Raw genomic sequence first — 26,895 nt, 5'->3', positions numbered from 1 at the left:
GAAGAAGTGTAATATCAAGCGACAATATTCAACTTATCATCCCAGTGAATATGACAAGATGGAAGGAAAAAAGCGAGCCTGGGTTACTGCAGAAATAAAAAAAAAATGGATGGTAACAAAATAACAACTGTTATTAAAAATCATAATTATTTCTAAAATCCTCCTGTTAGTTAAAGGATGGGCAGTAACATCGTAGCATATTATAAAATTTTCAAAGAGCCTATCTGGTTTGCCATATGAACCAAACTGTGCCACGTGATCAATCAAAAGTCACGTTGCTTGCTAAATCGAGTCTGGAGTCGAGTCTCAAATCTGCAGATGAGAGATACTTCATGCACGTACCTCCTCGTTGGACGCCCTTGTTAATTCGAAGAAGATGCAGATACTTTATCATTATTATCGATTTTACTCAAACAATTTAAACTTTTAACAGTATTCTGTCCATATCTACCTTACGTGCTATACATCGTTTCTAAGCTCTTCATTATGTCTTTGAAATAAGCTTTGAATTAGCTATCTTCTTATTATAATTTTTTGAGATAATATATGGATGGCTTAATTTTTTCATTGATTTTCCATTGACATTTCATTTCCATTCGTGCTTCTTTGACTATTGTAAAACTTTGTCTCATATAGGAATTTTTGGGTAGAACATTTAATAAAAAGAGCGTCCGGAATCGACTCCCACTACCAGTTTTATTATAAAACTTCCTCTAAAAAAGTATTTTCACAAAATACTGTACAATTTAATCTCTCTAGAAGCAAAGGTTAGTTATAGGTGGTCTTTGACCGTAAGGTCGCAGACAGGATCTCCAACAGAGCCCCGTAGCAGGCTAAGAGGAGTAAGGAACCAATGCTCCGTAGCAAGCAGAAACGGGTTAAGTGACCAACAGAGTCCCGTAGCAGGCTAAGCGGCTGAAGTTAGGATTCCCAGACAGAGTCCCGTAGCAGGCTAAGCCAGGAGATAGGATAGGCGTAGTCCCGGAGCAGACTAAAGGCCTGGGGTTAGGTTACTCCAAGAGTCCCGTAGCAGACTAAAGGAGGGTCACCAGAAAACTGGTACTGAATTGCCTTTGTCCATCCAATTTATAGGGTCCTTTGGGTGGCGGTGGCGCTGCTGCTCCGATGTCGTCTTCTGCTCCGTGGGAGGGGCCAGAAGCCGTCGTCTGCATGTGACTGTAGATCCATCTGGTGGGGGATCCTCTTGCCAAACCACGTGGTGGTGTTTGTAAACACTGATGCGTGGAATTGTTTGTTTACAACATCACATAGGATATTACACTATGTTCCATCCATTTTAGGTAAATTTATTTTCTGAATGTAGAATCTACATAGTCTCTTCTATATTTAAGCTGAATTCCAACTATCTCCCCTTTGGGTTTCTGAGATAAGTGGAGGAATTGTTTGTCATTGATTTTTTTCCATTGACGTTAATGTTTCTTGAGTTTTGACATGCTACATTCACGTTAGGACAATTTGCTTTCAGAATATAGAATCTACATAGTCTATGCTACACTTGAGTTGCATTTCAGTCATTTCTCTCATTTGGTGTTTGAGATAAGTGGGGAATTTATTTTTGTTTGTTTTCATTATTTTTCCATTAACATTAATGTTAATGTTTCGTGTTTCTTTCGATTATGTTCCATCCATTTTGGGACAATTTGCTTTTGGAATATAGAATTTACATAGTCTCTTCTACATTTAAGCTGAATTTCAGACATCTCCCTTAAAGCCTGTTCACATCATTGCAATCGGATAAACCCTTTATTTTCAATTAATAAAATTGTGTTTCTCAAAGAGTAGTCTCTGGATCATTGGTGATCTACAGTGTGGTTCCAGCTGAACGATACGGAACATGATAAATTTCCAGTTACTTTGAGAAATTATATAAAATATACGTACTGGCAATTTAATTTTAATTTTGCTTGAAATAGCGTTTGAGCGGCTCTTATTTGAAAACATAAAGATCATAAAATAGTAATATACAAAATGTTTATTACTTTCGGTTTGTGAAACATTTCTTTAGGGAGATATTTTTATATCTACATACTGACAAAAAATACTGGTAAGATGGCTATTGAAGAGTACCTAATATTACCTTCATGTTGCTGTACTGGATCTTAAATTAAAATATTAGAAACTACTCTTTCTTTTCTCTTTTTAAGTAATCTTATGCCAAGTGAAAAGCAGTGGCAGCATAGTCCGTAAAACAAGCTATATTCGATCACCGGTGGGGTGAATCTTAACCTTGTTCCAGTATCTGGCTGTGTGAAATGGGTATCTAGGACAACCTGGGCAAGTGATAGAGGCCGAAAAATGGTTCTAGTTACATTTCCTCCATGACGGGTCGAAGTTACGAACGTATTTGAGCCTTAGCTTTGACACATGCCATACGCCTATTAGATCTGTCCCATAGGAGCCACCTTTTACTTTTTTTTTTTACAAGTGAGAAGAATAAAATTGCCAAGTAAGAAAAGAACTCGTACAACACTGGTAGAGTCTCCAGGTTATATCTAATAATAAGTGGAACAGCTGTTCTATCCTGGAACATCTCTTCCTGGGAAAGATAATACAACCGGGGGTGACATGGATGGATATATGAATTATACGCGCTTTTTGATTGGTTATTTTGGAGTGTAGCGTCCCTTTCAACACCGACGCTACATGAGACGTGAATCTACAGTTTAAGATGGAATCCAGACTACCATAATGTTCAAAGTATTTAAGGATCTTCGCTAGGAACCGAACACGAGACCTCGTGCACGAAAATCATGCGAGCCAGCCCATGTACCACTGGAGAGGGCCAATAATGACAATAATAGTGAGAACTGTGTAATTTTCCTGTAGTACTTTATAAAGCTTTTTCTTTGACCAGTTGAGACCTCTATTTTAAGCCTAAGAATTGTAATTCCTACTTGTGTTTGCCAGACTATAGCTTTTAAAACTAAGATGGATGGTCAAGATTTTTTAAAACAAGAGTGTATGTAATAATTCAAAATGTTAAGCTAAAGTATTTCCCAACCTTTTAAAAACTTGTTTTTCCAATATTACCTTCTGTAGCATATCATGATTTTATTTAATACTATTTTACACTTATTATTTGATTCTATAAGTTTTGTATCAGTGGCGTATTTAGGGGGTGGCTTCCGGGCTTAACCACCCCCCCGAAATCTTAATTACTATAGTAAAGTATATGAAATACCTTGCTGAATTTTCACATTTTCAGGCAAAGCCCTCCCCCCCGAAAGTTAGCAAAGCCCTCCCCGAAACAAAATCGTAAATACGCCACTGTTTTGTATAATACATTTCCAGCCAAAACAATGAAAAGTAACTTCACTACGTAAATATAATTGCAAATTTTAACATTGTAAAGTAAAATAATTATTAAATACATTTTCTCGTATATTGTACGGACATATTTTGTGATTTAGTGTGCTTTTTGTTCTATAGTTAGCAACTCCCTTGCACGTGGTCAACGTATTTTTGCATATGTTTCAATGATGACCTCGCTCGTGGCAACAGTGAAACAACGCTCACCTGCTCAGACAGACGAAACAATTCAAACAGACGAAACAGCTCAAACAACTGAAATCTGGCGGAGAGTTGCATCAGCAGTACTTCAAAGATCCCAATTTTAAGAACATTTTCAAGTGATCCAGTGGGTGAATATGAATATTCAGTATCCTCAAAGTAGTATGAAAATGGCAATTAGAAATTAACCCAATCGTGGACACTTTTAAGTAATAACGTTATCGTTAGATATTTAGTAACTAAGATATTGAGTGGAAACTTACCAACAAACTGGATAGCATTGAGCAGTCCTTTCTCTTGAGAGGTCAAATTAAAGTCACATTGTACTGACGGTAAAAGGTAGCTTGGACCATTAATTTCAAACGTAACAGCCGTGAACATGACTCCAGCAGTGAAAAATGCAATAATATTAAATAAACCAAAACCTAAAAATTAAATAACACATTTAATAATTAACTTTTTTTTTTCTTAAAATCAATAATAATAAGAAGTTCTTGTGTCTTTTAGGCTAAAGGATATGATGTAAAAATTAAGGCAAAATGCCTTGTCTACCCTGAATCAATTAAGACATTCATGGGAGGATAGAGACAAAAAGGTTTACAAAATACATAGAACGATCATTATAACTAAAGAAAGCAAAGGAGAGAAATCTTGCAAATAGATAAGAAAATAAATACAAAGGAGTGATTTAGATGATACTGATGCCTCAAGAAATTGTTTTAATTTCGTCTTAAATAGAGAATTAGTTCTAAGTTTTTAATTGTATTAGGGATTGAATTCAATATCAGTATAGCACCTTCAGTAAAACATTACGAATAAAAATATGTTTTACATAGTGGACTTTTAGACTTCCAAACTATACTATAAGAAAGTGTTGGGAGTCTTACAGAATGGCTTCACCACTCAGTGTGTCGATACGAATTAGAGCAAAGACGGGAAGAGATATCGAGAAGTGATATTTTGCAATCGAGTCAGCGTCACAAGAATATATTCCATGTCCTCCATTAACCCTCTATTCAAACCAGAAGTGGTTGAAATTTACTATTTCGGATTTCAACCTTTATTACCATAGAACAAAAATGGTAATAGTTGCACCAACGGTCTTCTGCAATCGACTCATGGTTTCAAGATAGTACATCACAACCCGAAATACTGTATCAAAACTGGAGTTGGTTGAAATTTACTACTACGTCCGGTTCCAAAAATATCCATCTACTTGTGAAATATCCGTTTCTGTCAGTTTTCTGAATTTTTACAAAATCCTACAAAACATGGAAGCACATCAAAGGATTGAAATTTGGTACATAAGCACATCTATATCAGAGGTCTTAATCCTAAAAGATTCAACCTTCAGACCCACTCTTTTCTTACGAAAATCATGTGCTAAATTAGGGACACTTTTCGTCGACAAGCTACATTTTGAAACCTCAATTTCGTCTTTCATATTTCTTGGATGGCATTAGCATAAACTGTCTTATAGCCTACAATTTGCCGAACAATTTAATCTTTATTCCGCATTGAAAGGATAATGTGAATCTGAGAAACTTTAGATTCAGTAATCCCTTACGACAGCAAAAAATGACTCATCTTCGGAAACAAATATGGCTTCCATACGAAATCTACAGTTACTACAATTAAGCTAATGATTGTTTTTATCTAACAACATAGTCAAGTAAATGCGCAAAAACTTTACATTAAAACAATGTTGAGCAACATGCATTGGACTACTTGACATTGGTTTACGCAATACAAATTAAATTTGAAATTACAGTGGACAGATTAAAATAATAAAATGAAATTTAAAATCGGTTATTACCTGTAAGGTCAATGGCCTTTTCAAAATCAACAGCTTCTTCGCCTTCTTCTGAAAATTCCTTATTTAAGTTTTTGGTTGGTCCTTCTAGGTTGTTCCATTGCGTGACGGGTAATTTTGGGTCATTATTACTGCCCTGAGAATTTCGTAACTTTCTGTCGACTAAGAGTTTTGAAACATACCCGTTTCCATCCAGCGTTTCATTCTTATATTGAGTTCCTTGAATACTAGCTTCTGATATATAGCCGTCTATAATCACAGTCGTCGAAATGTTATCACTCGTGGAAGTGCCTCTTTTGATACTTTTCAAATAATCGTTTAAATTTACGTCATCACACATTGATGATTCACGTCTCTGTTCGTGACAGCTTTCCGTTGCCGCGTCTTCTTTGTTAGTATCTTCTTCAATAGCTTTAAAAATTTCAGAACAAAGTTCTTCTGTTTTCACAGAATCTTCATCCTCTGTATTGTCCTCGCGTAGGTTTTTATTATTAGTGTCAAATAATGTTTCTGATTTTAGATGAAGACTCTCTCCTTTGTTGGTATCATGATTGCCGCTAATCCTATTATCTGAATATGATACTTGTTTATCTACTGGTGTGGCATTACCAGAAGAGCTATCTTTACGTTGAGAGTCCAAAGGGAGTCCATTTTCTAAATTTGTCTCGTCTTGCTCATCAACTGTTTGTAGTGCTGCAGTAGATTCGTTTTTCTGTGAGGAAGGTTTACTGTCTTCACTAACATATTTCTTCTCAGACGTTCTGATTTCTTCCTCATTACACTCTTCGACAGCAACCTGTGAATTATCTTCTGTGAGATATGAGTCATGTACTGTCTCCTCTTTTACATAATCTTTCTTTTCGTCTTGACAACAAATATTTGTTTCCAATTTGCTATTTTCCGATTCTAAGTGCTCTACTCTGCTAATGTCTGATGATTTTTCTGCTTGTTTGTCATCGTCTGGAACTGATGTTATCATAAATTCATTTTTGCTATCTTGTGCTTCTGCATTCTCGTCAACAACAGATTGTAGTTCGCCTTCGTTTATCGAGTTCATCGTTTCTCCCGAATGCCGGGATTCATTTTCGAGTGATGCTGATCTTGACGAAGAGTTAATAGGTTCATCTGTTAATGTTTCGGGTATTGACGAAGATTTACCATTTTTATCATCGAGTAGTTCCGATTCTGTTTTAGCGTGATATACATTTTGTAATGTCTCCAGAACTGATGAAGGACTAGAATCATTATCAAATGGTACAGGTTCTCTTCTATGTTTCTGTTCATCTTCTGATATACTTGGCTCTGATACTTCATTGTTTACACTGTCTAAAGTGGTTTGTTCGGATGAAGGTAAACATTCAGTTTGTTCTGTCACTAACTCAGACGAATTTGCTTCGACGTTCAAAATATCAACAGAAGAATCTTCTTCATCCTGTAAAAAGTTATCATCTGCTGGTATTCCTTCTGGTGATGTGATTGCAATGGTTACTGTTGGTATGCCAAGTGGAGGATTATCAGTAGCAGATTGAGCTTTATTATCATCTGTGGCACTACTTAACGTTTCTGTAGGCGCAGCTAAGGTCAGAGAGTCTTGTTCATCATTATTTTCTATGTTTTCGGTATGCTTAATGTCGTCACTTGAATTTTTAGTTGACACATGTAAATTAGTTGTGTCACGGTTTTCATTATTTTCAGAGATAGGTGCTGGCACTTCAGGAACTGAAGAATTCTTTGAGGCATCACGAAAATTCACTCTACCTGTGAAATAAAATTTAAAAAATCAAATTTAGTGAAAGTAATTAATCCAAATCGTTAGAGTAAAGTCCGTCGCTTATCTACTGTAGACTAAAGTTAACGAGTGGGAATTGCAAGTTAATGAAAGTTTTTTTAAAAAATGTTGGGAAAAAGATTTGGCAGGAGCTGCGGAACCCACAGATATCATATTGTCACAAAATTACATTGCCTGGGATCTAAACAGACACTCCCTGCATCGGTGATTAGCGATCTTCAATTATGTATGGTATTCCCCAAATACTATACAAATTTCACATAAGTACTAAATAAATGCCCCATTGATTTCTCGTTCTCAATGGCTTTAGCAGGTAGGCCAGATAAGAAGTGGCCTACCCAAAAATTTTGAAAAATATATAAACGTTAAAAGATACAATAAGGAGTAACTATATTTTCCATTTATATTAATGGTAGATAATTATTTAACAAACATCATCAACCACTACTGTAAAAGTTATTTCCTGCTGTCATTAATTAATCTAATGTGTATATGTATCCATAAGCCAGGAAGCGGGCCTTCCCAAAATTAAAATCCTAAAGCCACTCCTGCTCGTTCTACTCTGTTAAGTTTTTCCATTCTTCTCTAAATACACATTTCGAACGCTTCGATTTTAATTGCTTTCTTCTAATCTACAGATTCCCGCTACGTAAATTATTATATTAACATCATTGGAGGGTGTGCTTTGCTGTATGTGATGCCCCATTCATCCTAAGAGGGATAGAATTTTGGGTGGCTGATCTATCGTTCTAAGGTGACTGGGAATGAGATACCAGAATTAAGAAGTAACCAACCCTATCTAGAAAATCAGAGCTGAAAGCGATCAGAGATGAGTTACTGGCTAAAGACATTTCCCTCAACAAAAAGTTGTGAGTGTCCATATTATCTTTTCATAGACTGTAAATTCAGGTAACGCAGTTTTAGTTTTAGGATATTACTACACACAATATTTTTTGTATTTCTCTCAACTTCTTACTCAATGATCCACAATAAACAACGCTTTCGTTCTTCATGAAGGGCTATTTAGACATTTCAAACCACACTTTTATTTTTGGTTATCAGTTTAAGGGTTCACTCATAATAGTATTGTTACAAAATTTCTGCCACAACTCCTAAAGAATTGCATTTGCTTTTGTCTTTACACTACCTATCTCTATTCTACATTTTTAGACTCTACGTGCAATTTTATAAAGTTGTATAAGTAGACGTATATACATTAGGAAGTTATTTTCTCAAGATATTAGTGCTATCTTCTAAACTTGTGTGCCACGAGGAAATCGAAACCAAATTATTAATTCTATAGCAACCAAATTGCAAGACATAGGAAAAAAATGTATATTTTTGTATTTCACATTACTATGAATTTCTATCATGGAAAAAAATTACTGGAATTGTAATATGTTATTATACATCTATTACTGTGTAGCAGACAGTATTTCGGATCGTACATTTTCACGGTTAGCTGCTAATGTTACGCTTCAATTGAGAGTCATACTAACACCGAGAAATAGGGATGCGCACGAGACAAGATTTGTGGATGTCTCGTCTCGAAAATGTGCTGTAAAAGTGATGTCTCGACTCGAAAATTGTATATTTCTCTATTGGAAGAGCCGTGTCTCGACTCGAATTCTGTCAGGAAAATCTTGTCTCGACTCGTCTCGTGCGCATCCCTACCGAGAAATGGAAGCACTTGTACGGTACGCGTCAAATGAACGTTCGTAGAACACTCATTCGCACGTGAATGACAGAACAACACTTTGTTCAATAGCTGTGTTTTGACTTCCACGCATCGCAAGTTGTGTGATTGCAATAATATGCACCAGTATTGGTTAAAACAGCAAAGTTAAAAGAACAAGACATTTGTTCGTTCGTTCGTCATTTAGTGATCTTCGTTTTTAGTGAAAGGTAGGATACAGTTTCCGAAAAAGAAAGTGTATTTTTGAAAACCTGAGTCCTTTATTTCATTGCAATTGTTTTCTATTTTAAAATTAGAATAAAAAAATAAGCATAATGAGTTAGCATGGAGGAAAACCAGTGATCGAGCTTTCGTCTGTGTGTGAAGGAGATCAGTAATCACAGAAAAAATACCATGGTATTTTATATTTGCAAATATAATAATAATAATAATAATAATAATAATAATAATAATAATAATAATAATAATAATAATAATAATAATAATAATAATAATAATATCTATGAGTATGCCGCGAGAATTCAAGTTACACCCGTAGTGTGCCGCAAGTTGAAAAAGTTGGGAAACGCTGTTCTAAACTTTCCTTGGGATAACTTTACAGTGCTAGCTCCAGGTGGTATATTCACTCATAAACGAGAAATTACACTCAATTAGTTTTATGAAAATAGATCAAAACTTAACTAACCTTAAGCTAACCCATTTGTACTCCTACCCTACTTATCTCTATCTTACTCTACTCTACTATACCCTTTTAGAGCGGTTCTATTTATCAACGCGCAGCTGAAGCGTTTACTGTAAAGTTTACCCCTTTCGCTTCCTAAATCATTCAGAACTTCGAACCCACACAACCCGTTTCAAAAAAAAAAAAAAAAAAAAAGAAAAAAAAAGAAAAGAAAAGAAAAAGAAAAAGAAAAAAAGAAATACGCATTCAATGGGTTTTGTTGTATGACGTTTTCTTGAATTGAAATAGCCCTATAATTATTTGGGATATCAAAATCCAAATTTGAAAAATAAATTTAAAATATCTTGTGCAACTGCATCTGGCATTTCCCATTGTTTTGGCGGGTGGGGAGGGGAGTCGAAAATTACACCCAGAATTTAAAAAAAAAAATGAACATATACACGAAATTAGACTACAAGATTTTCCCATCAATTCATGTATGATTATAGTCCCAATATTCGCATAGCACTAAACCTTTAATGTTTGGTATACAAATTCACCAACTTAAGTTTCGTGAACTCACATGATGCATGGGGTTTCCGCTTGGATCCAGTCTCTTCAAGTGGGATTTATGGTGCATGCGAAGTAATTACAGAGGTGAAGACAAACATTCATTATATATTTTTTTTAGATATTCAGTTATTTATGAGTGGACATTTTGTACAGGCGTGTAAACATATTTTGCATTTTAAAAAGGTTTGTGGTGAACGCTGGAGCCAGTGCAAATTTAAACCTAATAAACTACGAGTACTTTTAAAATATTCAAAATTAAAAATTGAAAAACGCAATTGTCATTTTTGAAATTAAAATTTTAAAGAAAAGACTAAGCCTGAAAGTTATTTTTTTTAGAAAAGATAGGATTTGTGCTATATTGCTTCCAGAACCGTTTGATACCCGAGACTCACTATTATGACTCTTTAAGTATTATTATTATTATTATTATTATTATTATTATTATTATTATTATTATTATTATTATTATTATTATTATTATTATTATTATTATTTACGACAATCTCTTATGTTTAACCTTAAACGTCTGAAAAGGAACACACTTGAGAAATCTCAAATTTTCACAACATAATTGTTATTTATGCAGTAATAAATGGTTAAAATTTGATCAGTAAGGTTTCACTAGTTTCTTAGTTGCTGTTATTTTGATGTGGTTAAATTGTGATTGCTAACAACTAAAATACAGCTAGTCCCTCGGATCGTTCTACATGTAAAATGTGCACTCACCAACTAAAATATTATGACCATCCATGTATTATCTGGCATGTACATTTTTGGTTTGCAGTAACGCGGTTTGGCATTGAAGGAATAAAACCTTGAAGCGTCACTGGAGGCATTGCGTACCACATCTGCAAATACAAGTCACTAAATTTCTGTAAATTTCTTAGAGGAGGGTGATAAACTCGGATCTGGCGTTCACTGAAATCCTAAATTTGTTCAATTGAGTTAGGATCGGGTGAGTTTGAGGGTAATTGCAACTATGAAATTCATCAGCGTTGTCCTCTAACCAATGAACAACGTTGGTCTTGTGACAAGGAGCATAATACTGTTGAAAAAATGCCTTTGCCTGTTGGGAACGTGGCCAACATTCGTGGGTGTACATGATCAGTAATGACTAGACTTCGGATTTTTGCATATTTGCATGTCTTTTTTCTGATGTGATATTGATATGCTCTTTAAACAGAAATTCGTTTCAACTGTTTTAGGGTAAAATAGTAGAGTTTTATAGTGCATATATTTGCATATTTCGGAGGTTAGTGCATGTTTATGTCGTTATTGCATATAAATGCATATTTAAAGAAACGACCAAATTGATATTTTTTAATGTGCAATAACTTTCGTCATAAATGGAATTCCAAGTTTCTAATATAAGTACACTCAAGACCTTGAAATGATTCATTGTTGTCGGTTTCGAAGGTCACGTAAAAAGAGAATAAGAAAGGGGTGAGTGATTCATCCTCCTAGCAATATGCATAATTGACACCTTTTCTTTCTTTTTTTTATAGAAGATATAAATAACGGTGTCAAATCACCTACAACAAAATTTCCACGTCACCCATCTCGGAAGTTAAAGTTGCTACCGTTCTCTGGATTTGAAATTGTGTGGTCCTGTGGGAGAATAAAAATACCGAACTCCTGAAACAGGGGCCATTTAGTTGTAGTGCGACATCTTCAAATTGAATTTTAACTAGCTCAGAATTTTGTCCAATTTTTGTCCATTTTTGTCCAACCTAGAACAAATTTTGTACGATTCAAATTAACAAAGGGGGAACATTTCAAAATTTGGGCCACTTTGATCACCTGTAGTGCGACTCTTCAAATCTGAAATTTAACTACCTCAGAATTTTGTTCATGTTTGTCAACCCAAGAATTATTATTATTATTATTATTATTATTATTATTATTATTATTATTATTATTATTATTATTATTATTATTATTATTATTATTATTATTATTATTATTGTAAAATTCAAGTAAACTAGGGAAGGCCACATAAAAATTTAGCCATTTTGATGACCTATAGTGCGAGATCTTCAAATTCGAAATTTAACTAGCTCACAACTTTGTCCAATTTTCGGTGATTTTTGTGCACCCAAGAAAAAAAATGGTAAAATTCAAGTAAAAGAGGGAGGGCCATTTCAAAATTTGGCCACTTCGATCACCTGTAGTGAGAGATCTTCAAATTTGAAATTTAACTAGCTCATAATTTTGTCCAATTTTCGTCTATTTTTGTTCATTCAAGAAAATTTTGTACCATTCAAATAAACGAGGGACTACTACTTCAAGATTTGGCCACTTCAATCACACATGTTCAAAATCTGAATTTTAAATAGCTCATAATTTTGTCCGATTTGTGTACATTTTTGTACCACTAAGAAAAATTATGTACCATTGAAATAAGCGAGGGAGGGCCATTTGAAACTTTGGCCACATCGATCAGTGTGACACGCTCAAATTCTCATTTTAACAAACTTAGTATTTTGTCCAATCCTTGTACCATAAACAAAACATTTTGTATCATCCAAATAAAAGAGGAAGGTCATTTCAAAATTTGGGTACTTCGATCACCTATAGCGTGACATTTTCAAATTAGAATTTTAATTAGCTCAGGATTTTGTCAATTTTTGTACATTTTTGTACCACCAAGAAAAACTTTTGAACGCTCAAATTAACAAACGAGGGTCATTTAAAAATTTTGAGCACTTAGTTCACCAGTAGTGTAACATCTAATTCTTATTCTAACTAGCCTAGAATTTTCACTTTTTTATAGAGTTTTGTACCAACAAGCTAGTAAAAATTCAAATTTGAAATGCTTCACTGCAGGTGAACGAAGTGGCCAAATTTTAAATGGCCGTCCCTGGTTTATGTGGTAAAACATAATCAAATATTCAACAAAATTCTGAGCTAATTAAAATTCGAGTTTGAAGATTCTCACTACAGGTGATCGAAGTGGCCACATTTTGAAATGAACCTCCCTCGTTCATTTGGATGGTATATATCCTTTTGTTGGTGGTTCAAGAATACAAAAAAATGGACAAAATTCTAAGCTTGTTGAAATTCGAATTTGAAGATGTCGCACTACAGGGGATCGATGTGGCCAAAATTTCAAATGGCCCTCTCTCGTTTATTTCAATTGTAAAAAAGAAAAATTTCTTCGTGGTTCACCAATGTACAAGAAATCGGACAAAATGCTGAGTTAGTTAAAATTCGAATTTGGAAATGTCGCACGACAGGTGATCGAAGTGGCCCAAATTTTGAAATTACCTTCCGTCGTTTATTTAAATGGTACACAATCTCTCTTGGATGGACAAAAATGGACAAAATTCTGAGCTAGTTAAAATTGAAATTTGAAGGTGTAGCACTACAATTAATGGACCCTCTGAAACAATGGATTGAAGTCGAGAGACGTTAATAATTCAAGGAGAAAATATACTTTGCAAAGTGTATGCTAAACAAGTAATATTTTCAAACTAAGTATGCTTGTTTTCCGAAGAGGACATTTCCATTTAGTTCGACAGCAAAAGCTTATACTTCAGCAGCGCCCTATTTTTTGGCCTTCTTATATAGCACTTCTAAGCCTTGTAAGTAGTTCTACAAGTATAAAACAACCCAGCTGTGGCTTTTTTTTTGTTTGTTTGTTTGTTTTTGCATACTCGACAGAGATCATCCCAAAGAAACCCTTTAAAAATGTATCTCGGGAAGACGTGAACAACCTTTTGAAAATAAGCTCTACAATTAAAATATTTGCTTTACAAAATCTAAAACTTGTCGCAGCAGTTACTTTTTGAGATAAGTTACCGAATTTTCCTTTAAACAGTTTATGAGATTATTTAAATATAAGCTTGAGTTGCTTTGATATGCACCTCAGTCTCCCGAAACGTAACTTTCCTACTAAGTCTTCTGTTATGTTTTCAATAACTTAACCTTCTTCCCATTCATGCTCCGTGTCTCGCTCAAATGAATTTATTCCATTTAAAGTATCAATATTATACATTGTAAATTCTTACTGTTTTAAATGAACATGTTACGCTAGAAGAAAGTATTCTAGGATTAACACACAATTTAATACAAAAAGTAATTTAAAGTGCATTTATTTTCCTTTAAACAAGAACATAAGGTTTTGAAAACAGGCTTTTAAAACAGTAAAAATTACCTTCAATAGTTCCCTTATTAAACGGAAATATTTCAAGGTCCATGAATTTAAAGGTAAAATAATAATAATAATAAAATAAAATAAAATAAAAATAAATTCTCTTGATTAGTCGGAACCTGTGTTGCGTACAACGGATGTTAAAATATATTTTTAACTGAAATTTTCAAGTTCCGGAATGCAGCGTTTAGGAAAATTTTAGACATTCTGTGAGAGGATACGTATATGAACCACGTTGTTTGTAAAGGTCTCGTTTACTGGTTACCCTACACATTTAACCTATAGTCAACCGCTATATAAGGCCCTAGATACCGTGCAACTTTTTGAACGAAGTGCAATTTATATAGTAAATTCCATACCAATAACTATTTCTCTCGCTGGTCTAGAGACATGGTACAAGGAGCATAATATACACAATAAATCAAAAGGAGCCAAAAGTAGAGAGAGGAGCGCTGAAAAGGGCTTAGCATCTACTTTTTGTCTTGGCCTTGGAAAATGTATGTAGGCTTTTTTATTATTTTTTTTTTTTTTTGTTCACTCTAAGTTTTATGTGTATGAATTTGTACCATAACTAAATACTGTAATTTAATACGGTATATATATAACATTTTATTTTATCTCCTTATGTCCATTATTTATTTATTTATTTATTTATTTTGCATAGATCTATCTCCGTTAACCTTAAAAACTTTAAGGGAAATTTTTACGAGTCGCTAGTCATGTTTTACTATATGCTTATGCCTGAAACGTTTATTATTTACTTCTCTGAGTATATTTATTTTTTATTCACAAATACTTGGCGCGTTCTATTTTTTTATATATATATATATATATATATATATATATATATATATATATATATATATATATATATATATATATATATATTGGGTAAATGTATTTCAATTGAGCTGTTTGAACCCGAAGAAATCAAATGTATTCAAGAAGCCGTGGATACTTGCGGAGCTGAAAACATTCAAAGCGAACTTGCGTTTATCAATACTCATTTCAGTTCAATTTCAAAGATCATAACGAGATGGGAAGAGCGATAATTAGCACTTTGTAGTATATTTGAGCTGTTTGATTCAATAACGAAACAGGCTCCGCCAAGACCAATCGGACAAACATCTTTTCGAAAGGCACAGTCAATAGACGCGAAAAAAACCTGGCATAAAATTCATGTCTAATGCAAATAAAGTGTTTCTGGGAACAACGACGCATGAATTACAGATTTATCGGCAAGTAACATTGCTTCTTTTAAATGCTGTCCCTTAACGACCCGTGACATGGAAGGAACATTTTCGATGTACAGTAATGTTTTGACTGACAAATGCAGGCTTTTGCCAGAAAATGCCGAAAACTACATAGTTATCTATTATAGCATGAATGCATCATAGTTGTACACCAAGTATATGTAGTTCAAGTAACACAACTTTTTTCTCTAAAGATCATAAAATTTCTCATTTAACTTTAGCTTTCTATTGGTGCATATTTATCCTTTTTAGTGCATATTTGCATATTTTCAGTGCATATTTTCGTGCTTTTTAGCGCATATTTGCATGCATATTTTGCCGTTTTTTAGTGCATATCGATCCGAAGTCTAGTAATGACCTAGCGGTGTATAGGAGCCGTCATGGTGCTCTCCACACGCATTACTAAGGCAAATGGATGACCCTGTGAAGGCTCTCAAAATCGTAACAAAGCCACAACCGGCGTGAAAATTGTCCTACTGCCACGTCTCAAGCAAATGTTCCAATGGAAGACGACGGAATCTGACCCGGCCATCGATGTGATGAAGGCAGTATCGTGATTCACCGACCCATGCAACGTTGTGTCATTGCTCAGTGCTTCATGATGGGCACGCGTCCATTCCAGCCGTAATTCATGATGTGCGGTTATTACTAAACCTGTAAGATGTTAGCAGCAGACGTCTATATCAACATCGTACGGCAAATTGTGTACTCAGACACACTCGTACTTTGTCCACCGTTAAAGTCTGCTGTTAATTGTCAGATTTTCTGTATCCTGTTCTGCCAATTTGGACAATATACGACGTCCAACATCTTTAATGTAGTGTGGCCGCCTACACCTGTTTATTGTCCTTCCACCTTTAAAAGACATTAACCACTGAAGCCCGAAAAATACGAGATGCTCGTTCGTAGTTTTCTATACATCATGCTTTGGCCCCTATCAAACTCTGATATATCGCCAGCCTTCCCTATTCTACGCAGCACCACACTGACTGATCGAGTAGAACCCTGTCACCGTCTGGCAAATGGTTTTGCTGTGCTCCGTGACTCTTCCGTAGGTGTAGCGGGCAGTAATAATAATTTGGCTGCAGAGTGTATATATTAGGTATTAAAGCATAGAGTTCAGTTCAATTGTGCATGTTGCTTATGATGTAATTATATTCTACTGGGACAAATTAATTTTTAATCATGTTTGGAAGGAAATTATTAAAAAATTAACCCTGTTTTGTCCTATGTAGTTTTTGAGCTTATGTAATGCATAAAGTAGTCGGCACCACTTTATTAACAGGAGGTGACACCTTCTTTAAAGTCGGGGTGGTCAAAAGGTGTCTAGTCGGCTGCTAGTATTGAAGCTAAAAATCTTCCGTTGGCGGCAACTCCCTCAAGCCATAAACGCCACGTCTATGGTGTTTGGTGAAGTGTTGTTGCTATTACTTAAGGTCTTTTAAAAATTTGGATATTTTATCAATTACTTTTACATGTAGTAGAGAAAGAGAGAGAGAGAGACTCTTAAACTCTGAGGGATTGACATTGCTACTCTATTCCCGTTTTTAGATTCTAATAGCTCGTACCTAATTCTGTTGGGCAAACAGCTAAATATCTTAATATGAATTACATTTAAGCTCCTAAAGTACATAAAACAAAACATAGTTTATTTTTAATAATTATTTCCTTCTCAACGTGATTATCAATTATCTTGTCCCAGTAAACTATTACAACAAAGTAACATTCACAATTGAACAGAGCTATATGTTTTAATACCTAAATATATAGTTTAGTTGTAGAATGGACAATTAATTTAGTTGATCTTAAGGTGCTAATAAACCGAATTTCGCCACATAAAATAAACCAATACTCAGAAACTAGTAAAATCTCAGTAATCAAATTTTAATGATTTACTACACAATCAGCAATTGTTTTGTGAAAATTAGAGATTTTTCAAGGTGTCCCTTTTGAGATATTTCACGTTGCCACGTTTGACCTCCCAAAACAAAACAAGGATGAGACTGTCAGATATCAAACTTTTTTATATATTTCATGTTGCAACGTTGAACTCCCAAAACAAAACAAGGATGAGACTCTCAAGTATCAGGGATTTTGAGATTTCATATTAGAACGTTTAAATTTCTAAAGCAAACAAGGATGAAACTCTTAGGTATTAGACGTTTTAAGGACGTGCTGTACCACAAACATTATCTCTGGAAATATCTCCGCAAACCCTATTTCTATCTATAGAAGATAGCTGTGAGTCTTTTTTTGTACAGACTTAAAAATACACTGAACATAAAATATTCTACATTTATTCTCTTTCAATGGGGAATGGCGGAATCTTCATAACGAGGAACTACATAATTTATATGGTTTACCCAACATTGTTAGGGTCGTCAAGTCTAGGAGGCTTAGATGGGCGGGTCATGTAGCTAGAATGGAAGAAAGTAGAGACGCTTTCAAAGTCTTGACTGGAAGACCAATCGGAAAACGACCATTAGGAAGACCTAGGCGCAGATGGGAGGACAATATTAAGATGGATCTCGCAGAGATTGGAATACAGTGTAGAAACTGGATGCAGTTAGCTAAGGATAGAAGTCAGTGGAGAGCTTTTGTGATCGCGGCATTGAACCTCCGGGTTCCATAGGCCATAGAGTTAGTTAGTTATTCTCTTTCAAATGATTTCTGTTTGAAATCAATATCGTCAATCAAAAATAACGGAGTTACAGTATTTACCGCAAACCTTTGTAAGTGCAAAATGGCTTAAGTGGCCCCATCACGGCAAAATTAAAATATCGCTAATTTGACAGTAATTATGTGATATCTTCAAATAGATAAAAGATAATCGAAAAGTGGAACAAGACCTCGCTAGACAATATTATTTTACATGAGATACCGTTATCATGACTCACTTATCTGCTTTCGATTTCCAGCTATTTCGATTTATTTTCGCGTTTCTAAATGGCTGCAAACGGAAAGCTACTAGGTGACTCATGATAATGGTACCTTATGCAATATAATATTGTCTATGGCGATCTTGTTCCACATTTTGACTATTTTTATATATTTGAAGATATTACATAATCACTGTAAAATTAGCGGTATTTTAATTTTACAGTAATAAGGCCTCTTAAGTGGCTATACCAAGTGGCCAACTGAATATTAAAAAAATTTAACGAATGCTTGTTTTCAACTCCCTACGTAAATATAGTATAATTTTGTGTATAAAAATTAAAACGTAATAAACTTTGTAAGCAACCATCATTGGTTGATATATGATATGGATTTACCCAAAATCAATAACTAGTACCAATTATTGCAAACATAAACGCAAATTTTGCGTTCCTTTGACGCAAAATGTTATTGTAATATGGCTCTATCAGATAATTCTAAACTTTCAAGGTAAGGTTTTTTAAAAAAGCATTTGCTAAACTATTTACGTAAATGGTAATTCATAGTTCTATAGTTTAAGCAGTGACCGAATTAGACCGGTACAAGTCGGTATGGAATACCGATAGCAAGTTGCCGAAAACTATACCAGCTGCAAAAATTGAAAATTATCTCTACTACTTGTATATTGAAGTAATTTCCAAATGTTCAACCATTGAAAATTGCTACTGTAATAAGTGAATAGAATAGAATAGATTTAATCAATAGTACAGAGTGGTTCAGAATGATTATAGGGATTTTAAGGGTTTGTAGGATTTATTACAACTAACAACAATTTTAAAATACATCAAATGAAAGAGCAACTCAAAGAGTTTTGTACGCACGCATCCGCATGCACTGTTTCCTCTATCTGCCGTTAGAATGCACTACTAGCAAAGATGGTGACTAGTGATCAGAAAACTTTTTGGGCCTTATGCAGAGTCATTTTGACGCGTGATTAGTGCCATACTAAAGAGTTCGACTAACAGTATGTTTCCTGCAGTAGTCAGGCCTTTAGTATGACGCTAATTATACGTCAAAACGACTCTGTATAAGGCCCTCTGTGTTTTACATTTTGCAAAGACTAAATCTGTAGTTATAGTGCAACCATCTGTGTGGATAATTTTAAGGAGACGCGTATAGCTACGTCCTTATCGTTTGCAGTTCTACAGGCTCTAAAACTTTTAGACTACGAGTTATGTGCCAACTTTGCAAATGAAATGTTGCTGCATGACGATGAAAATCTTCTGGATCGTTTTGTCTTCAGTGATGAATCGGTATTTCACCTAAGTGCCGATATAAACAATCATAACGTTCGCATCTGGGAGATCAGCAAATCTGCACGAGATGGTACATTTGCAACAAGGCTCTCTTACATTGAATGGGCCTTATGCAGAGTTTTTTTTACGTATGATTAGCGCCGTACTAAAGGTCTGACTATTGCAAGAACCATATGTTAATCGAACTCTTTAGAATGGGACTAATCATGCGTCATAACGACTCTGCATAAGACCCAACGTGTTTTGTGAGATATTTCAGCACAATGTTTATGGGCCCTTTCTCGCCTATCGACTTCATGTGTGCCGTGTGGCGAATGGTGCTTACATTGAATACTTATAACAAAAATGTTTTGCTCTTTCATTTGATGCATTATTTGTAATTGTACATTAAATGTAATAAATACCACAAGTTCTTAAAACATCGATATTCATTTTGAAACACCCTATATTTACACGAATAATTAATTGATTTTTTTAACGTGCAATTTATCTCCAAGTTTTTTTTTTTTTTTTTTTTACAAACCATTTTATCTATTGAATTGGTGAAATCTGATAAAATTATGAAATTGAAAAAATAGTATATTATAGGAACCATAACAGGAAATGCCGACATTCCCGTAAATTCGAGCCCACGGACGTCGATCCTCGTGGGTAAAACAAAAAGCTAAAGTGCGTGTGCTCTCCCTAAGTTTGCTTGAGCCTTCATGATCTGAGAGTCCTCGCTTGGATATCTGACAAGGAAATAAACACACTTAAATTGACCCCCAAAAGAAATTTGCGCCACTATCGAGACCCCTTCTCTCCCAGTAGATCACCCGCATCGATATGAAATTTACACTAATGTCTGTTCTCTATAAGTCTCCGTTCTTATGAAAATTCGTTTAATTTCATTTGATTTTTTAAAAACATTAGCGTCCCTTTCAGTAGCGAGGCTATATGAGACAGGACCTACTGATTAACGTGCAATCGGAACCATATGAGCTGCAGCCTGGAATTGAACCCGAGTCCCGGACGCCAAATGCGCGAATGCTAACCCCTGAGTGTGGAGAAAGTTCTTGAAAATGCGTATCGTACTGTTTGCTTATACTGAAGTTCTTTACGGTACCTATTTTGTTATTTGGATTAAAACTTGAATCAACACAATCTGAAGCACGAAATAAAGCAGGAAATGTCAAATTCGTGATACAGTAAATACTCACAGATGACTGTCAAACCACGATGATCCCGTTCCATAACGGACACCGGGAATGCAAGTCAAATCTCGAAGGCAACAAATTTCACAGTGCTCCTTCTGTTTGCCTTCAAATCTATTTTTAATATTTCTACAGAAAATCAGCAAATCATGTTGTTTAGAAATTGTGGTGATGCTGTAACCTTTACTCAGCAATTGCGTTACTTTGCATAAGGAACTTAGATACCAAATTTCTCATGTAACAACTGCGTGGGATGGCGTGATTTGTTACACATAAATTAAACAAGCCAAGTTGAACATTATGATTACATTTTATCCTATCGTGGAGCAAGGTTTTTGCTGTTTTACTGAACGTGTGGCTGATAACGCTATTTGCGTTTTTTTATTATCACAGACCGAAGACCAAAACCTGATACTACTGGATTTTTTTTAGCTACCCAAAGTTGGCGGACGAAATAATAATTTTATACTATACAAAGAAAGTGAAAAGATAACTAATTAATAAATCGATGTTTTTAACCGAGGGTCAAAATATTTTTAAATGCGCTATTCTGTGGTTCCTTTTTGAAATTTTGGAACAATCTAATTGAGATATAAATAAAATAGAGTTTGTTTATGTGCCTGTCTGTCAGTCTGTGTGTCTGCGTGCGGTCTGGAGACGACGAGTGGACAGGCAGTTACCAAATTTTCGTCGCGGGTACCTTCGCGGGTACCGTGCCCCAAAGCAAAACGAAGCGTTTTGGTTTTTTAAAATTTAAACCAGAGGGTCTCAAGGGGGCTTTTACCGGGACAGTAGTAGAAAATGTCCGATATTAGTGTCGAATTCATAGTTTTCGCAATCGCTGAGATCAATCGTGTAACACCGATCCCATTAACTTCCAAGTTCACCCCATTCGGCTACGAGTCGGGGGTCACCGAGGGGGGGAGGATACCGAGACATGTAAAAGTAATGTAAAATGACCGACATTAATGTGAAATCCATAGTTTTCGCGGTCGCTGAGATCAATGGTGACATTTCCATTAGCGATGACTTTCAAATTCAGCTACAATTGTATGCGGGCCGAGGTCACCTGAGGGGAGGGTGGCTACCGAGACAAGTAAAAATAATCCAAAATGACCGATACTAGTGTCAAATCCATAGTTTTTTACGGTCGCTGAAATGAATTGTGAAACTCCCACAGGCTTTGACTTCCAAATACAGCCCCCATCGGCTTGGGACAGAGGTGTTTGTTTTCTTTTAATTTTGAACTAGGGGGTCTCAGGGAGCGTTTACCGATATATGTAAAAATAGTAGAAAATGACCAATATTTTTTCTTTCGTTGTTCATTTTGTTTACATAGATATTTTATCTGACCCATCCGAAGAATGGGTATTTCAGCTAGTATATAATAAAACTAACTAAGTACAATGTTTTAGATGGTTTTTCAACCTATAGAATTATAATTACTATTGTTCCGAAAACAGGCTGGTTCTAGATGCAATGAATCAAAAAGAGATAAGTTCGCCAGTTTCTTTCCTCTGTGTTTTAAAAGAATCCATTGAAACTTGAAATGGCGAAACTGATGTTGAGGGATAACATTGTTAATTAGAATGAGGAAAGCCATGAGGACAAGAATTGTACAGTGTGTTTCAAAATGACTTGAACGATTTCGATTTCTTATACTCTTTTTATTAATTGCGTAAATTGTTCAAAATTTTACAGATAAGTGGTCTATTATAACTGATTTGAGAGTAAATATTGTAATATAATATGTCACAAACCTCAATATGACTTCCTTTTATTACATTGAATTGATCAATTCGGTAATCCAATTCCTCCCAGACCTGTTTCAGCAGTTCATGAATAATTTATACTGCAGAAATAATGCGCTCTTGCAGTTCTACTCTTCTGGGGTAGAAGCAGTCCCGCATTTCTCATTAGGTCTACTAGACCCGTGCCTAGAGCACAAAATTTTTGAACCTCAAATTTTTTTCGTATGAAAAAGTTAAAAAGAAAATTAAGAGCAAATAGAGGATTTCTAAATTTGACTCTACAAAGCGCCGTGCATTCGGATTCCATGTTAATCAGTAGGTCCCGTCTCATATAGTCTCGCTGCTGAAAGACATATTAAACTCAAATTCAACTCTGGGGCCGCGGTGGCTCAGTGGTAGAGCGCACCTCTAGTGCTTGGAGTCCCGGGTTCGATCGCAGCCCCGCCAAGGGAACTTTGTGGTGGGTTTTCGCAGGGTTCTCCCGTTTCCTCCCACTTTCTTCATTTCACCATTTCATTCATTACTCATCATCACCGTCTCCTTTAGCCTAGCCGGCATAGGGACGTAAAACTCAAAGATTTCATTTCATTTCATTTTCAAATTCAACTCAACTCGAATCTATGGAGTAATAAATGCAAAAACAAGACACTCTCATCTACATTAACATAGGAATGCTCCGAATCTACCAGTAATGATACAGCATACTTATCTTTCTCTGCCAGCGTGGTCTCTTCGACCCTTCAATATACCGGTATCGATCCGCCCACAAAATTCCATGGGAGATGTCAAATTAAATGCCCTGGCCATTCTAGCAATCGAAAGTGATCTGACATCTACCGTCAATTTTCAAGTAATATTAGATACATTTTCTGAAACCAAGCAATGTCGTTAAAATGCAAACTACCAGAAAGTGAAACTGAAAACGAAAATAAAGACTTCTATGATGTATGCACAATATTTATATTATTTTATGATCAACCGTTTTTTACTGTTCTAATATGTTTAATGATAGCGTAAAAAATCTGAAAATAGTTCAGAACAAATTTTACCACTTGTTCCTTTTTGTTACGTAGTTGTAGCTGTAGCATCTTATCTAGTGAATGGTATTTAACTGAAATAAATTGTTAATTCACTAATGTAACATAATTAAGTTTTACTTTTAATTTAAGGATCAAGGGGTGGAGAGACATAATTATGGGGAACACCGATGGGAAGAGTGACTAGTGGCGCCCATCCCATAAATGCGGCACTGGGTAGAAGTAGTGTCCGTAATGTCTTTAAGATGTTCTAAAATATAAAATAATCATAAAGAGTTAAGTCCGATGATCTTGGTTGTTAATGGAAACATGCTGAAACGAATCTGGGATAAAAATAGCCACATGTCCCGCATTAGGCGAGACATCCCGATTTTTAAAAACATTTTTAGTGGTCCGAACTACGCCTAAGAAGAACGCATTATGGGACGTCAAATTATCCAAGAAGACACAAAATATGGGAGTGACATTTGAATATTTTCCACTCGCTGTGTGTACTTATGGCTATCGAGATATCGATATGGTTTTATCGCTAGGATTTTTCGCGTTGGCAGGAGAAATATCACCACGAATATACCGGTGGCTTCTTTGTTTATACCGGTGGCTCATAACTTGTATGCGCCAAGAAGATGACGCTACAAGTTTTCTGTTTTGTTTGTGGTTTTGTAAAAAATAAACATTTACTATGTTGAAATATATATCACGCTTGTCCGAAAAGCAAACGACGTTGAATGCTAAAACACCGCCTTATCGAAATTCACCACACGCCACTGATCTTATACCAATCAAAATACTAGGCCTATATCGAACTTCACAAATTGTTACTACTAATTATTATCTAAGTATTATCTATGTAAATTACTATGTACTTGAAAACTGTCCTAGTTTATTTTCATAACTAGGTCATGAAAATGTTATCATGGTATCACAAAAGCATAACTAAACAATTGTTACTTAAGCATCAAAGTACTCTCTCTGCCAAGATTTCTAAGTGTTGAAAACAGGTATTAGTTCTTCAGAAAATAAACATTTTTTTTCTTTTAACCATTACTCCCCCACGTCACAATTTACTTCATCATAATATCTTAGGCCACTTAGTAGGAATGCAGCTTACTACGTCGCCATATTGTACGAACCAAGAAATTAAAACTTACGATCTCTTTTGTATATTTAGATGCTCTCATTATAAATCATGTTAACCAGTGGCGGATCTAGAAGGTAAAAACTGGGGGGGGGGCAGCCATAACCCAGACTATAATAAGTAGGCCTATATCATGATTTTACTACAAACTTTCAAAAAAATATAAATAATAAATTCACTTATTTTGTCACTTAGATGAATATATCTAAGGGAGAAAAAACTTCAGGCACTTTTGGACATTGGCATTTGTGATTATAATAATAGCAATAGGACATACTACTTGGCTTTCGGAGACAGTCGAATTTTATACTTTTTTCCTTCTGTGTGTGGACCTACTTTACCTTGATTTGAAACTTTCAAATGTCAACCTATTTTCCACTGAAACGTATCTGTAATTCAACACGGAAATAATTACATAGTATGATAATTAAATTGAAATTCATTGTAATATGACCCATGACGAACACTTTACCATTTTATATCGTAAAGGTCAGATCCACCGTTATTGTAACAGAGCGGTGCTTGAACCATTACCGTAGAAATTCAAACTCCGATTACTGATAATTTTACTGCCTTATATTTATTACAAGTGTAAACTCTTTAGCCAGTGGACAGGAGGGCGTGGATCATGGGTCAACAGTTGATGACGATGGGTTTTGGTGGGTTGTGGGTCATGGTGAGTGGCGGGACAGTGGGTCATGGATCATTTTTTTATTCACTCACGCTGTCTCTACCCTTTATACAGCATAACGAGTTATCCCAATAGAAGTGTGTCTGCATTTTGGCATTTCAGAATTTAGTAACCATACATAAAAAGCCATGATAAGCAGGAGCGTGCGTGGGTGTATTTCGAAAGCATTTCACGCGTAGGCTTAAACTATACAAACGATTAAAAAAACGCGGCGTTAACGCCGAGCAATTGGAGCAGTGTTTACCTTTGAAGGAACTATACGAAAGTCAGCGGGTAGCGAAGACGCGTTAATCGAATATTCACTCGGTCTGGAAGCGTTAACAACGTGACGTTGGTAGTGTGTACGTATACGGAGTAGAGGAAGTTGAGAAATATTGCTGTACGAAGATTTACAAGGAACCCCACAATTTAGTAGAAGAGGGAGGAAAAATTAATATCCTGAAAAATGTAGATCCACGCAATTAGCATCACAATTGTTCCCTACAAAAGTATTTGTCTAAACTTGGAAGCAATAATTTGCGTCCTTCCGATATAAAGTTTAGTGTAGCAGTACAAAAGTGGTTGTTATAAGTAAGAAAATATTAAATTGAAAAGAGCCTATTTTAATCTATTGAAAAGAGACTTTGCCGTGCATGCGCTACGTATTTAACGCCCATATAAACCGCAAAATAAGGCTCATTTTACGCGTTGCTACAGTCGCGTTAACAACGTCCATTAATCTAGTCCTAACCTAAAACACATTTTACTACCACTACTAATACCAACAGGGGTAGAAATAAGGGGGAAATGTGGGGGACGCCGTTACCCCACTTCCAAAAATATCTACGGCGTATCCCCACTTTCTAAAAAAAAATTACAATGCGAAAAGATAGGCTTCGGGAACGACGTAACATGTGTTCCCCTACCTTTTCAAATTCACTTTTACGCCTGACTACTACTACTATTACTGCTACTACTACTACTACTACGACTACTGATAATAATAATAATAATAATAATAATAATAATAATAATAATAATAATAATAATAATAATAATAATAATAATATAGCAACTATGATATACTGGTATTTCTGGCTTGTGTTTTACACTTTTTGCGAAATAAGCTAAGAACAACGTGATATCACATTCTGTTTTCCTTGTATATCTGAACAAAGGAAAATACGTATGTGGCGTACGTAAAAACGTAGGATACATGCGTAAATCCTGTAGATTTTTGACTTAAAGTACGACTTAAACGTATAACTGAAAACCTATGAAATCTGTGAGTTTTACGTCCCACGAATATGCCGGTTAGGCTAAAGGAGACGGTGATGATGAGTAATGAATGAAAGGATGGGATTAAGAAAGTGGGAGGAAACGGGCGAACCCCGAGAAAACCCACGCACACGGTGTTTGTCCACCACAACTGAAAACGTATGTT

The 26,895-nt window shown here is 35.2% G+C and overlaps 1 protein-coding gene across 1 annotated transcript in view; it reads right to left on the bottom strand.

Annotated features, from left to right (window-relative positions):
* Positions 1-20,962, bottom strand: part of LOC145678841 (uncharacterized) — a 48,721-nt gene extending 27,759 nt beyond the window's left edge. The window contains exons 1-3 of the mRNA XM_081749400.1: positions 20,862-20,962; positions 5,348-7,102; positions 3,795-3,956 (exon numbers count right to left, since the gene is read on the bottom strand). Of these exons, the coding sequence (XP_081605526.1) occupies positions 3,795-3,956; positions 5,348-7,102; positions 20,862-20,895 (1,951 nt within the window). The 5' untranslated portion in view covers positions 20,896-20,962. The remainder of the gene's footprint in view (positions 1-3,794; positions 3,957-5,347; positions 7,103-20,861) is intronic.
* Between the last annotated feature and the right edge of the window lie 5,933 nt (positions 20,963-26,895).

This window comes from Thermobia domestica, chromosome 2, assembly GCF_964235325.1.
Source record: "Thermobia domestica chromosome 2, izTheDome1.hap1.1, whole genome shotgun sequence".
In the NCBI taxonomy this organism is placed as follows: domain Eukaryota; kingdom Metazoa; phylum Arthropoda; class Insecta; order Zygentoma; family Lepismatidae; genus Thermobia; species Thermobia domestica.
The sequence above is the reverse complement of the archived record's forward strand: the minus strand, read 5'-3'. Positions and strand labels throughout refer to the sequence as shown.